At 37.5% G+C, this 15,145-nt stretch overlaps 3 protein-coding genes across 3 annotated transcripts in view; 1 reads left to right on the top strand and 2 right to left on the bottom strand.

Moving 5' to 3' along the window:
• rbm17 (RNA binding motif protein 17) overlaps positions 1-870 on the bottom strand; it is a 5,154-nt gene extending 4,284 nt beyond the window's left edge. Inside the window, exons 1-4 of the mRNA XM_088288934.1 lie at positions 722-870; positions 294-425; positions 83-199; positions 1-15 (exon numbers count right to left, since the gene is read on the bottom strand). The exon at positions 1-15 is cut by the window's left edge and continues 152 nt beyond it. Coding sequence (XP_088145060.1) covers positions 1-15; positions 83-199; positions 294-416 — 255 coding nt within the window. The 5' untranslated portion in view covers positions 417-425; positions 722-870. The remainder of the gene's footprint in view (positions 16-82; positions 200-293; positions 426-721) is intronic.
• Positions 871-1,108: 238 nt separating this feature from the next.
• il15ra (interleukin 15 receptor subunit alpha) lies at positions 1,109-6,241 on the top strand. The gene is made up of 6 exons (XM_088288935.1): positions 1,109-1,254; positions 2,888-3,082; positions 3,181-3,228; positions 3,303-3,416; positions 3,664-3,751; positions 4,712-6,241. The coding sequence occupies exons 1-6, from the start codon at positions 1,179-1,181 to the stop codon at positions 4,788-4,790; spliced, it is 600 nt and encodes a 199-aa protein (XP_088145061.1). The 5' UTR covers positions 1,109-1,178; the 3' UTR covers positions 4,791-6,241.
• A 4,543-nt stretch (positions 6,242-10,784) lies between these two features.
• LOC148341811 (uncharacterized) lies at positions 10,785-14,399 on the bottom strand. The gene is made up of 2 exons (XM_088287958.1): positions 14,188-14,399; positions 10,785-12,019 (listed from the first exon to the last, which is right to left on the bottom strand). Exons 1-2 carry the CDS (start codon positions 14,309-14,311, stop codon positions 10,785-10,787), a joined length of 1,359 nt encoding a protein of 452 aa, XP_088144084.1. The 5' UTR covers positions 14,312-14,399.
• Positions 14,400-15,145: the final 746 nt, after the last annotated feature.

Below are 15,145 nucleotides of genomic sequence, written 5' to 3' on the forward strand. Positions count from 1 at the left end.
GACGGGCGCGGCCTCCTGTAATATTTATCGTAAATTCAATGGGGATGTTTACCATTTAAAAAAAAAAAAAAATCATCCAAACCTTGAGTCCAGCAGCAACATGTGGAGGAGTGTCTGGGATTTGTCTGTCTTCACTAGGGCCTCCTCGCTTTAGATCGATGACAGGCGCCAAAACGGTCGCCTGCTTCGTCCGATGGGTCTGCACAAAAGAACATATTTACCAACACATTCATAAATACCAGTGGTACCTGAGGTTTAGTTTAGACTACACTAATGTAAGTGCTTACTCGTACCTTTGCTTGGGTCAGAGCTGCCTTCTTCACCTTGAGCTGGGACTGCAGCAGCTTGAAGTTTTTGGACCATCCTTCGGTCTTGGTGTCACTTGCACCAACGCCGAGGTCATCATAAAGCGACATTGCTGTTACCTGAAAATAGACGTCCCATTTCAGTCTATTTTGACACAATGTACAGCCAGCCTATGCATAGCCTGTGCATATTACACAACTAGTCGCTCGTAAAAACAGGCCAGGTTTGTAATGAAGCGGTTTTTAGGATGAGGCTTGTTTTGTTGCTACACATTTAAAGTGATTTGAAACCGAACAGGCAACGAGAAATGGGCTAATAGCTTACGTTAGCTTAACACAGTATGCTACCAGTGATCCTTCCCGCCACGTAGCGAATATAATAGCAAAATACAATTTGTAATAAATAATAAACCTACCGATTTTTTGGGAGTTACGTTGATAATAATTGAAATAAATAGTTTCTTTTAGCTTCACGTTGAACAAAAAGACATGTTCTAGCAGAACGGAAGCAAAATCCAAGAGCGACAGTCAACGACAATGACTTTTTCTTTAACTTGTCGCGCCGCCTAGCGACCGGATGACTCCTACTGAATCACGGCGTTGCTTTATATTTTTCAATACCACTTCTTTCTTCAACATAAAGGCGTGTGGTGTGTGGACACGTTTTCGTTCAACAAGATAAGCAGCTTGGATGATGGATGGACGAAAACTAAGGTTGGCAATTTGGGGAAGCAGGACTACAAATATGGCGGACTGCACCATCAGCCGATGTCAGAAGGATCCGTACTACCGTGGGTGAGTAAAAGTGAAAGTTAATAGGAGCATGGGTGCTTGGCAGCCTAAGTTGCTCGTGATTTCCCGTCGAGCTGTGGGATGCCTTTGGGGTCACTTTTACTTCAACTTTGTGTCGTCGCGTGCCTGCTGGGCACGGCGCGCTGCTCCGACGGCGGTAAGCACCCAAAACTCGCTCCGCTCACACTTGTTTCTTTCTGTCATTTTTTTTTCAAAAGTATATTTGTACGTATATTATTTTATATTGTCATATGATCATGCACCTTCCCTATTCATCGATTGTTGCGGTCTGCAAATAAACGCAGTGTCGCTCAATAACAAACAGAGGTGTCAAAAGTACTCGCACTTTCTACTCAAAGTACAGATTCTATGCTTGTGCAAAAAATATATAAAAAGGGATTTTGGTCCGATAAGTCCTTTAAAAAAGTAAAGATTCAAGTAAAGATTCAGAAATGTTTTCAAGTAAAAAAGTGAAAACGAATTTTTACGCTTAATTTCAGTCACTGTTTTGGTTACTTGGCGCGACAGGATTGGACTTGCCCTCTATAAACTTGCTTAGAAGAAGAAAAAAACAATCAAAACACATTTTCACGTGTTGTTAACTGACAACAACAAAAAAGCTATATTAACATGCAATAGCTGCGATACACCCTTTTTATTTTATTTCAGATGAGACAGCTAAATTTGGAATTCGGGAATCTTGATGTTTTTAGACTAAGACAACATTGAACAAGGCCGCGGATGGGGAAAATCTTCCATCTCCAAATCTGTTGCTGTTTTCGTTCATGCTCCCCTGGTTCACATTCTTCCATCTCCCTGGTTTTATGATTTAACAATCCAAGATCTCAAGCGGTTGACCTGTGATGTTTGGCAAGTTTAAAAACATAACATGTATATATTGACAAAGGAAGGAGTAGAAAGTACAGATATCAATTTAAAAAAAAAAATATATATAATCTATAAAAAATAGAAATAAAAAATGCTGAAGTAGAGCACAGAAACCCGAAACAGTACTATAAGTCCGTATTTTTTTTATGCCATTACTTCGCAACACTGAACACAAGTCAGGCTGCATGCTGTAACTTCTGACACCCGTAGAAGTAATCAGTATTGATGTCAAGGACCATAAATGGTTCTTAACTAGTTTAAGATTGCTGGACTTCAGTTTATCTGAGCATCTGAATCCAATTGGGGACATGTGAGTGTGCACTAATAACTAGGATCCAACCAATATGGATTTTTGAATTGAGCAACTATGTTGCGGAAAATAAACACATGACACAGTGGCCGTAAGAGTGGGGAGTCAATGTTTACTGAAAGCACATTGGATATATTTTCACAAGTACAAAAAAATAGATGAAATATAAATAATAAAAAATAATAGTGTAAATTCCAAACATGTATATTCAGTATAATGAATCTGATATTGTTTATTGTATTACAGCTTCATTTATTGCTCATGTTTGATTATGCAATTATTATTTTTCAAAAGTGTCGAACTGAAACATCTTCTTTCATTGTGAGTCCTTATATAGATTTCTTTGCTTACGTAGAAAGGTTGTTACTTGTGGTGGAATCACGGTTCCAATATTCTTGCATTTTTATCCAACGTTGTTGAGCCCCAAAAAAATTACATTATCTTCCTTTTGTGTCATCGTCGGTAATCCAGTTTAACCAGTTAAGTAAATTCAGCGCATTGTTTTTTATCTTCCTCGTTATGTTGCTGGTTCATTTATAATTACTCTCACCCATCTAAGGCCCGCAAACGAATTTCATCACTGTGTCTTCAGGCCAAAGTGAATGTCCGTGCTCGGGAGTCCCTCAGTTGCCTCAAACTGAGCCTCCGCCGGAAGACTGCCTCCAGCTAAACAGGACTTTCCGCTACACGTGTCTCAAAGGCTACCTGAGGAAGGCGGGCACGTCCAACCTCATCAAATGCAAACCAGGCAGTTCGCAGTGGTCCAGTCCCACCCTCCAATGTATACGTGAGTCTTTCCATTTTGTGTTTGAGTGTTGTATTGTATGTCGGTGTTTCCGCAATGTCATCTGGGCAACCAACGAGACAACAGAATTATGTTTTCAGTGGACCCCAGAGGAGGCGCTTCACACGCATCCGACAGCAGCGACGCAGGTGAGCGTAATGTTGTGTTACCATATATGATCGTTGCGATCACGTGACATTCTACCGACGTGTAATTATTGTAGATGTTACCACGGGCGGAGAGAAAGACAGAAATACGTCGGCGGACCCCGCGTATTCACTGTTAAATGGTGCAGGCAACAACACTTCTTTTTTACAAAGCAGCTTCTTCACGACTGGTGAGTTTGCGCTCACTTACTATTATTGTTGCCAAGTTTTTTTATTTGCCAGCAGTTGGCATTCTGTTGTTGAGAATATCGCGCACAAGAAACTGCGTTCTGGCTTTGCATCAATGTGAGATTGTGAAGAACTAGCGTTTGGCTAATTTTGCGTCTCGTGTATTATAATAATGTCGTCATGCTCGGAAGCGTTATTTTAACAAACGTTGGTTGTAGTTTATTTGGAATAAATTGTTGTCTCTGGCAGGATCTGGAATCACCACAATAGCAGTGGTCAGTAGCGTCTTGGTAGCCATTGTGACGCTTATCGGAATCGGCCTCCTTCTTCGTAAAATGTAAGCCAAGCGTCTGAACACTGCACACTGTTGACACAAGTATTGACGAAATGCAGCTCACTTTATCCACATTTTGCTTTTACATCTATTTGTGGTTTGCTGTTTGCAAATTCACCTACTTATTTATTATTTATTATTTATTGTGTATTATGTATTATTATTTATTATCTATTATTTATTTATTATTTATTATTTATTATGTATTATGTGTTATTATTTATTATTTATTATTTATTGTTTGTTATTTATTATTTATTTATTTATTTATTATTTATTTATTATTTATTTATTATTTATTATTTATTATTTATTATTTATTATTTATTATTTATTATTTATTATTTATTATTTATTATTTATTATTTATCATTTATTATTTATTATTTATTATTATTTATTATTTATTGTGTATTATGTATTATTATTTATCTATTATTTATTTATTATTTATCATGTATTATGTATTATTATTTATTATTATTTGTTATTTATTATTATTTATTATTTATATTATTATTTTTAACGCATCCGTTTCGATGTCACAAGATGGTGCCAAAGCTCTGTCTAAAGGGAAATGTAGCAACAAACAAAGCTCAGTTTAGTCTGGGTTGCTAGTAGAAGTTAGGAGAGTCTTTGCTGAAAAAAAAAAATTCTCTTTGTCAAATGAAGCCAAAATGGGTTTGAAAGTCATCCAAATGTGTTGCGTAATAATGATTTAAGCTATTAGAAATTCTGAACATTTTCTGAGCATGTCAATGACTTCGCTAATCAAAGTGCGGTTACTGTATTTTAATTTATTCTATGATGCAATACGGCTGCAAACAATGTGTGGGGGGAAAAATTTATGTTGTTATGACTGCGGCAACTTTGGCTGTCTTGCAGTCTCCGTTAACGGGAACAATTTTGCTCACATCTGTTGCGAGATTTCCAATCTTGCGTTCGTTCCTTTTTCTTCCTCAGGAGAAGAGCTCAAGCCAGCCATCCGATGCGGACAGCTGCAGAAATCATTCCTCTGAGTGAAGCTATGTCAGAGCATTGAAAAGCAGGGAGTAAAAGGTTGATTTAAAAAAATAATAATAATAATAATTAAAAAAAAAAGAGAATAAAAACCTTAGCACAGGCAAAAGGAATGAACAGCTGCGACTGTCTCATCAAAAATGTCGATGGCTTGGCTGACGTGTTTTATGAAAAAGCCATTCGGCAGATATTTCCTCATGAGATACCAGGTCATGTCTGGAGCGAATTTGAGCGTCTTCTCTAAACATTTACAGAAAGTTGTCAAAGTTGGTGAAGTATAGTGTCCAACATGCACTCCTTTTTTTTTGAGAGAGAGAAATTCACCCTCAAAACACAAACCGTAAATCATTGTTCGCCTTTGTCATGAATTTGAAAAGTCTTTAATCCGTTTCAGTCTTCCCAATGAAAACAAAGTCATACACTTTAATATTGTATTTTATAAAAAGAGACAGAAATAGAATGTAAAGAGAGAAATTGTTTTTGGCTTTGACGCAATGGTTTGTTATTTTTTTTAAAATTCAGTTCATTTTTTTGGAAGTGTGTTTTTTTTTTTTTAGTTTTTATTTGTTTTAAATTGCTTTCTTTCAGTTTAGTTTTTGTTAGTTTTAGTGTTTTGTCAAGTGCAAGATCAAAAAAAAGTATTGTATAATAAAATAAATATAAACAAACAACTGAACTACAAAAATCAGTGGTGCTTGACAAAACTAAGAACATTTTTGCTACAATTATATCTGGTTTTGGTTCGTTATAAAGGTAAAATATAGTTTCAGTTATTGTTTTTCTGTTAAAAGCACTTTTTAATTTTTTTTTTTATAAAAATGTTTGCTCAATTCAGATTTTTATTGACTCTGATATTGCTTGTCATGGAAACAGAGGAGTCGTCACGACTCGGCATTAAAACTCGTCACTTTTCACAGAGGATAAAGAATATATGCCTGTGTGTATTTTTACTTTGTCTACCACCGCTTGTGTACAAATATGCGTTGCTTAAAGGATTACAACTGCCATATAGATGCTTGAGAAACTGCTCACAAATATGCCCAAAAATAAATAAATAAATAAAAAATAAATTTGAGATAAATTTCCAGTATTGCTTCAAAAAGCCTTTCATCATTTAGTTTCTTAAATATAAAATTAGTTGCCATGTAGTGATGAGAAGTTTTTCCGGTCCAGATGTTATCTGTTTATGGATGAAAACATCCCTGCGGAATGCATTATAGCAAAACTATTGCTGCAACACGTCTGGGCAGATTTCCTCTTTTGAATACTTTTGAAGATATTTTAAGTGGTGCTTTTCAAGCAGCTGCATTCCATCAACGTGTCCTGTATTAGTGTACTGCCATTGTATAAAGCCTGTTTGGAAACGAATAAGCATAACATAACACCCTGGAAAGATTCTACCCGCTATAAATAAAGATATATTTTCCACAGACTGTACAATTGTCAAGTTGAAAAATAAAAAAGTCAAATTTCCATTTTTGACAGTGTCTTATTTGCATGTCGTCCCAGTTTGAGGCGACGTGAGCCGTGTGCCTAATAAAGTGACTCGAATGAGATTTATGCGTCGGAGGTTTTCGCGGGCTCATGAGCTGTTTTCTTGAAGGTTATGATATAATGTGAAACGTTCCTCAACTTGGTGCATCACATCTGTTTTAGGGCCACACCAAAAACGTGCATGTCTTTTTTAGTCTAAACTGTGAGGTGTTGTCATATTGACATTTTAATCAAACTGATTATGTCAAGTGCATGTTGAATTTTTTGTTAGGTGGTGATGTGCCGGTTCCCAGTTGATAAGCTTTAAGCTTCAGGGAGTCCATTTTTTAAAATGTAAAGGCAATATTTTGTTTTGTATGCAACATTGTGAAAATAAATGAAATGGGGGCGGGGGGGGAGTGTACCTAATAAAGTGACTTCTTGGGATCACGCCAACAATGGGGTTTCAATCAATCAAGTGGGGCGTTTTCCAGCTCTTGATAGTGACCATACCGTGTACCCCAATAAACTGGCCATTCAGGCCAGACGAATGACGTCACAACCAATCAGGAGGTGGGGGGGTTATTTTTTCCAGTTTTCGTCAAATTGCACCGAGTGCCTGTTGAAGTAACGATTCCAGACCACGCCCATAGTGGCATAAAAATGATGTATGAGGTAGTCAAGGAAGTGTTTGTTGAAAAGTAGTTATATTATATTTGGAAGCAAAAAGAAAAAAGGACAGGTTATTTGATTTTTATTTTAAAATCTAAATTCCCAAAAAAGACGTATTTAGCCGTCGATGGGATTGAATGAGTTAACTCATTTAATCCCATTGACGGCTAAATACGTCTTTTTTTTTTTTTACTCAGTTGGTAGTGAATGAGTTAAAATACAGCTTGTTTGTTTTCTGCAGCAAGGAAGGAAACGTCTCAAAACAGCTTGAATTTAAAATTTTCTTTCGACTACGAAAATAGAATATAATATGGAAAAACGGCTTTTCTATTTATTTGAGATTCCCGGAAGTGGTCAGAGAGGGACAAATTGAAAGACCGCAATTGCGTTTTCTCGCCTGTAGGTGGCAATGTTTTCCACAGTTTTGAATGAGTGAAGACGGGTTTTATCGCCATTTACTGTTTAATAAACAACGACTTTTAACGTTTGTGGTATATTATTGTTGTAGATGTGCGGGTCTGGCCCAGCTTCCCTCCGGACAGGTCGACAAGCAAGGCTGGAGTGGTGATATAAAAAAACTTCTGAGACACTCCGGTGGTTGGAAAAAGATTGTATTGGTGTCAAATTAGCTGATGCCAGAAGTTCCCCCAAGAAAGGGTGTGTGCCCCCCCCCCCCCCCCCCCCCCGGACCCTCCTCGCGAGCCTTCCCTTCTTATAGAGAAAGCTAACAATAGATATAAATATCCAGTTCTCCCCTGTTACATATGCATTCTCATCCTACTTGCCCTTACATGGCCATCCAAAACCCTCAAGGACGAGAACAGATGTGGACTCCCCTTATGTTGCTCCTCGGCGCCATCTCGTCTAAACCGGGACCCATTCCTGTATATCCATCCCTTGATAAGTCGGGGACCCCTGTCGAAATCCCTGACCTGACATAAACTATGTTGAGGCCCACTGCATTAGAATCGTAACTCATTGTAGTGGCGGCTCAACGCAAGATTATCCATTCACCAGACCAACAGTTGCGCTATGTTAGAAGTAGAAATTAAGAATTATTCCCGTCCATAAATTACAACGTATGGAAATACAAACCTGTTTCAAACTCTTCACTTTGCCAGCTTTCTTGTTTGTCACTTTTTCCTGTTTGCTTGTGTTTTGGGTTGCGATTTTTCATTGGCTCTCTTCATCACTGAGGTCAGCGTCGATCTGGAGTAACTCAATGTCGGTGTAATGTGTGCAAAAATATACTTTACTTCTAAAGCGCATTTCACGTATATGGGTGTAAACTTGAATTGCTGTCTGTTTTGTTTTTTCAGCGTTACCAGTTTACATTAAGTACACTAAAGTCCATCAAAGGCTATTAATTACATAAATCCTACAATAAAGCATAACTTTAACTCTATTGATGAAAGTAAAGTTTAATTTAGGCTATTAAGTAACGCAGTGGTGGGCCTTCAAGGCCTTCTCTGTTGGCCGAACAAAATCAATAAAAAAAATGATCATAATCATCGCATTGATGTCATATTATAGCTGAGCGTTGTATTTTTAGGTGAGAGTTTTGAATCCAATCAGAATTCCGCTCGCTCGTGTTGCATGAGACGTATGAAACGTGATGCAACCGATGTGCTGACACATTATGCGCTTGTTTCTGTGTTAACACATCCCCGCCCCCTCCACGATAATAAATAAATGTAATGCACTTGGATGAGCTTTGCCCTATTCTTATATGTGCAACACTATGCAGAATCAACCGAAAGTCGTAATTGGCGACCGTTCAAAAATCTAAAATATATTCTTGCTTTTTTTAAACCACAATGGCCAAAGGAGGGAAAAGTGTGGATTTAATTGCAGATACACTTGCAAGGACATTTTCAAGTCGGACCTTTCAAGAGAAGCTATATCGTCCAACACTCACTTAGTGGTGCTTAAGTGTGTTTCTGGATATTATTTGTCCAGCCGTGGTGTCATAAATGATGGTATTTTGATGTGGATTCATTCAAGTAGGACAAAGTAGGACTTCACTGAAGGCGCAGGTGTGAAATACACTGAAGTAACTTTAAAAGTAAAAGTAAAAAAAAAAAAATTATGATTGCTTAAGAATGTGCAAGAAAGAAAAATGTTGACAAATGTTGAAAATAATGATATTTTCCAGGAGGTATTTATTTCTTTGTTGTTTATTCATTCAATTCTATACTTATTTCAATATTTGAGTATTATTTTTCTTTCAATATGTCGTATATTTTGTCTTTGAAGTGTGGGTCCTTGCTGCCTTCCGGAGAGGCAGCCGAGCAAGGCTGGATTGGTGATGGTTCAAAAAAGATTTTTTTCTCGTCACATGCTGATGTCAAAAGAAGTCTCCCCAAAAACTTGAGCCCCCTCTCAGACATTCCCTTCTTATGGGGAATGCCCAAATCGGACATGAATATCTAATTTTCCCTTGTTGCATATGCATTCCCATCCCGCGAGTCTTCGGGATTTCCCTCCAAAAGTCCCCCAGAGGGAGAGCAGATGCGTCTCCCCGTTGATACGACCAGTCTACTCGTGACCACCTTAAATTACTCTCATACCCTGGAAGGTCACTGACCTGGCGAGAGAATTGCCCCCACCATAAACAATGCTCAGGCATATTTTCTCTCAGGGCAGTATCTGGTTACATCGGAACTTCAGAACCAAGACTGGTCACTTCTTTGAACTTCCCATATTTATAGTAGGCCATTTAAAAATACATGACTTTTTTTTTATTTATTTCAATGTATATTTAAGCTTTCTTATGTAATACTACAATATTTATTCAATTATTTTAATGTGGAATTATATCAATATTAATTTAAACCTTTTTATTTCAAACTTGAATATTTCTTAACATATCTGTTCTTTTGAATATGTGTGCAATTTAAATTATTCCATCCATCCAGCCATTTTCTGCCACTCATCCGGGGTCGGGTTATTGAATTAATTTTTTAAGTATTTTTTATAATTCAATATTTATTTCAAGATCAGGACTCTTCTCAATGAGTTCAATATTTATAAAATGTTTCTATATTTCTTATTAATTGAATTAAGTCTGTGGTTGCCAATTTTAATATTTCCCTATTTCATTATATAACTAATCCAATGTATAAAAAATATAATAGAGCATGAAAAAAAATATTTGGTATATTTGACAAAATTATAGTTTTTCCGAAGTGAGATTCTGCTTCGCAACAAACCCAAAACACATGATAGAGCTCAACCTAGAAAGAGGTTTTAGCTAGTCAGAAATGTATTCAGAAAGCATAATATTAAATGTGAGTGAGGGGATATTTGAAGAGTTTGAGTTTTGTTCAATGGACCATTCATACCCGAGCCACCCAAACACAGCAAGAAAACCAGCGCTGACTCCAGTCACCATCAAGTTGCCAACTCCTGACATTCCAAAACCTTTGAGAGAAACTGAGACTGCTTGCGTTTCTCTTTCTGGTTCTTTTTATAGTTCAACTTCTAGTTCTGTTTTTCACCTTTTCACACAGCGTAATGAAAGCCAGTTGAGCAAGTGGAACAAGTGATTTTATTGATGATTGTGGAAGGCACCGATTTCATAAGCACCATTTCTTCTCACACCTTTTCCATTAAGTATGATTAAAAAGAAAACTGAAAAGCATAATGTTAACACATGTTTTTCTTGGCAAAGGAAATTAATTTCATTTTTAATGTTTGATAAAAAAAAAAAAAATCATCACTCAGACACATTGCTTCTTCGGTCACATTGGCTTAATGTCAATAAAAAAGCTTTGCAAAATTCAATATATCATATTTTATTCAAAATCAAAATTTACATCTTACCACAAAGAGTCAGTTCCTTCAGTTTTTTTTTTTTTTTTTTTAATCTTCAAGGATTCTCACCAGCACAATCGTGTCTCTTAGCATTCCGTTTAGTGGAGAATTTTTTAGCACAAACGCTGCAACTGAATGGCTTGTCTCCAGTGTGTGTTCTTGTGTGGCGTCGTAAATACGACTTTTGAGAGAACCTCTTGGCACAAACTGAGCATGAAAAAGTTTTTTCTCCAGTGTGTAATCGTGTATGTGTTTTTAAATTTGTCTTAAAAGAAAAGCTTTTGCCACAAACTGAGCAAGAAAAAGGGTTTTCTCCACTGTGCGTTCTTGTGTGGATTGTTAAATCAAACTTTTGAGAGAAGCTTTTGCCACAAACTGAGCAGGAAAAAGGGTTTTCACCACTGTGTGTTCTTGTGTGCCTTACTAAACTAGTCTTTCGAGAGAAGCTTTTACCACAATCTGAGCAGGAAAATTGTTTTTCTCCACTGTGTATTCTTTTGTGGTATATTAAACCTGAATTTTGAGAGAAACTCTTGCCACAATCTGAGCAGGAAAAAGGTTTTTCTCCACTGTGTGTTCTTGCGTGGCTTGTTAACGTTGAGTTTTGAGAGAAGCTTTTACCACAAACTGAGCAGGAAAAATGTTTTTCTCCACTGTGCGTTCTTGTGTGCCTTACTAAATGAGACTTTCGAGAGACGCTTTTGCCACAAACTGAGCAAGAAAAAGGGTTTTCTCCAGTGTGTGTGTTTGTGTGGTTTGTTAAATGTGACTTTCGAGAGAAACTCTTGCCACAAACTGAGCAAGAAAAAGGTTTTTCTCCAGTGTGTGTTCTTGTGTGGCTTGTTAAATTCGCCTTTTGGGAGAAGCATTTTCCACAAACTGAGCAAGAAAAAGGTTTTTCACCACTGTGTGTTTTTCTGTGCCCTTTTAAAGACAACTTTGAAGATAATGAGTCAGTGTGACATGCCCTTTCACTTTTGGCTTGCCCATCATCATCATCATCATCATCATCATCATCATCGTGATGAGCGTCTGATAATGTGTCCTCATTATGTGCTTGTGATGGCCCCCAGTGGTCTTCATCACCTTCTGTTGTCATGTGATGACTTGAGCTGCTGCTTGTAGGCTCCGCCCCTCTGTCGTCCTCACTCTCATCCTTGTTTTCAACTTCGGTCTTTATAGGGACAACGTTCACTGGTGACTTGTTGATCTCCTCCTCCTCCTCCTCCTTTTTGATGCGAGTCAAATCTGGCTCCTCTTTCACAGAACAGAGATCATTTTGTCTGACGTCTGCAGGACACAAAAAGACAAATTTGGTTTGGTCAGGTCAAAGCTCAGGCGGCAACTTTGTCTTATATTATTTCTCCCGTGCTACCTTGACTTGTGCCTGCCGCACACGGAGCAATGCGTGCGACCCCGATTTGGACCGGACCATGGGGACATTTCACAAAATACGTTCTACGATGTAAACCTCCCTTTCCGAGCAGCACAACTGTGATAAACGAGCATTTAAAAAGAAAGCACGTTGCGGCCGATGCCCTATTTCATTCCTGACATAGTCACAGACGTTTCTGGAAGCGAGCTGAAGTTAGCACACACAGGCTATTGTGTGCGTCTGATGGAACACCTGTTGTGGGACCCTAACATATTGATGCAGACCGCTGGGGGCCATCGCAACATAATGACATCGATAAAATAGGAATCCTTCAAGTGAAATATGTTTACAATTATTTCATTATGCATTTAGAGATAGTCTCATCGTGGGTACTTTTTGCTTTCATGATAATCTGGATCCCTAAAAGAATTCAAGGAGCCCTGGCATCAGAGTCGCTATTTATTGCATGATTTACGTTTGGGTTTTTTTTTTTACCCAAAATGACATTTATTCTGCTAGTACATTCCGACATTACCCTTTTTATATTTATAAAATTTCTGTTTCTAAATAAATTTTAAAACAAATTTACGTTTGAAGAGTAAAAATCCCTACACATAAGCATTAAGCAACAACACTTTCACTCTGACTTTCATGTTGACATATTTGAATAATGACTGTATATTTTAAAGTTAACCAATATGTATTCGAATTCAACTAAGATACACCATAATATTTTAAGAGGTCACAGAATTATTTTGTACCTGCAATGATGCATAACAGCCATAGGGTGTCAGTAATGAGTAACAAAGTAACACAACACCTCCCATAGTTATGTCATCAGTCATTTGCAAAAATTACCAGGAACTATGAGTTGTGGGGGAGATGCAAACCACCTGGGCCACAGGAACTTTATGACCAGGAACTAAATGTTCCTGGACTTGTTGGTAGAAAAGGGGGTTGTGACGTTCTCCCTTTTTAAGCCCATAGTAAGCCAAAGATGCAGATGCATTTCTTGCAGCATGCGCTCGTTCACTGATGAGATCCGTGCAACCCTGGATGGATGCATTAAATGTTTGGATGAGGTGAAACTACGCACACGTGCACAGAACAGTGCAGAGCCACCGGAGGTTCCTTGACCGAGCCAGTAAAAATTTCATAAATAAGACCAACACGTACTTGATTTTTCAAAAAAAAAAAACTGAGTTTTATCGACTAAAATTCATCAACCGCCATTGATCTTATTGCCGCAGTGTGCACAGTTTTTAGAGTCAGGTTGAATCATTCCATAAGGAATTGCTTGAACAAGATATTTCAGAGTTATTGCCAAAAACGAGACAAGCCTGCACAAATGAATCACCCAGCCAAGATTGTCTTTGTCACTTGCGAGGAGCAGTCCGTCAAAGAGAAAAGCTATCCCACTCCTGTGCGGCGTTTTATTGCAGCACAGCAAAGCAATTTGAATATGCCAACTCATAAAGAATGGAAAAACATGAACACTTTGACTTCATCACACCCGTCCACACGCTTCCTGTTGTTCGAACGGTTTCAGCTTACAACACATGTTTGGGTCACACTTCTGTTAAATGCGAGCCAAACGGTTTACTGTCAAACACGGTTCAAGACGTGCATCTGTTTTTGTGGCTTCCTGCTAAACTGCCAGCATAGACACAACTCTGTTACCACTGAACTCACGTTTTCCTGTTTAAGAGGTCCATGTTTTTGTGACCTTCTATTAACCCGTAAGCATAGTTTTGAAACATGATGACATGACAAACTTAATTTCTTTCACAACGTATAAAAACCGGAATATTTAAAATGTTAAATAATCTGTTCAAATTTTAAACTGGGAAAAAAAACACAGAGTTTACCCCCCACTATTGGTTATTCTTTGGCATTTATTTTCTCCACTGATTTAATTTGCCATAAACAAATGTTCAGCAAACCGGCAAGTAAAAGGCAATAATTAAAAATAAAACGGCAATAACCTTGAACGCATTCCCCCAAACAACTTAATGTTGTGATGCATATTTTTAACAATAGAAAGCCGTTCTTTACAAAGCAAATGAGAGTTAGACGTACAAACCTGCTTTGTGTAGCACAACACGAAGCTGCTTCCAACCTTCGCCCAGCAGTGGAAGTTGTTGCTCGTTCTCTTCTTTTATTCCATAAAGTTCCTCTTTGTACTTGGGTGTCGTTCTAGCACACATTTTCAAACGTCAATCTCAACAAATCCGCACTTGATCTCTGCTTGGCGATAATTCGTGTGCTTCTCTTTGTTCGACGAGACGAATGTAAGATGGCGTCGTTTTTTTCCTTCGAGAAAATGGCAGTCTGTTCGTCACGAAAGCGGAAGAACAGGACACACCCCCCTGTGATATGATTGGCTGCTGGCTTTGTGGAGCACTGTCACCAACTCACCGACAGATGTCACCATTTGCGATGCAAATCATTGTTATCTTCTTCTAAACATTGGGAAAACGTAAGATTTGAACCGTCTGCATATGAACAAACATTTTAGTTCTCAAATGTGAATTTGACAGATGTATTGAATTTTAATTTTTTTGCTGGTTTTGTTTTCACATCTGACACCATGTTGTTGGTTGGATAGTATTCCGAATGTATTTCCCTATTATTAACAGTTGACATGATAAAGTGATACTTTGTCAACATATTTGCACCTTTGCCTTTTTTCAGGGTTTTTCACCAGGTTGTGATGTGGTTGCGAATTTTAAATTAAAATATGTCACTCTTTTATGACCTAACTGTTATTGTGTTCGAAAATGATTTCGGTATTTATTTAAAGTACTTTAACATTTCATTATTCGTTTCAGTATTCATTAAACTACAATAATTCACTATTAATTTCAAGATTCATTGAACTCTTTTAGGAATAATTTAGGATTCAATGTTTTATCGTTACAGTATTTAATTTTTAAATTTTTGTTTCACCATTTTGTTCAATCTTAATCTTATGGAAAATTATTTTGCAAGCACCAACACAAGGTTTTTAAAGATAACGATGTCCTTTAATAGTCCCACAA

This window comes from Idiotropiscis lumnitzeri, chromosome 2, assembly GCF_059441095.1.
Source record: "Idiotropiscis lumnitzeri isolate Australia: NSW breed Sydney's pygmy pipehorse chromosome 2, RoL_Ilum_1.0, whole genome shotgun sequence".
In the NCBI taxonomy this organism is placed as follows: domain Eukaryota; kingdom Metazoa; phylum Chordata; class Actinopteri; order Syngnathiformes; family Syngnathidae; genus Idiotropiscis; species Idiotropiscis lumnitzeri.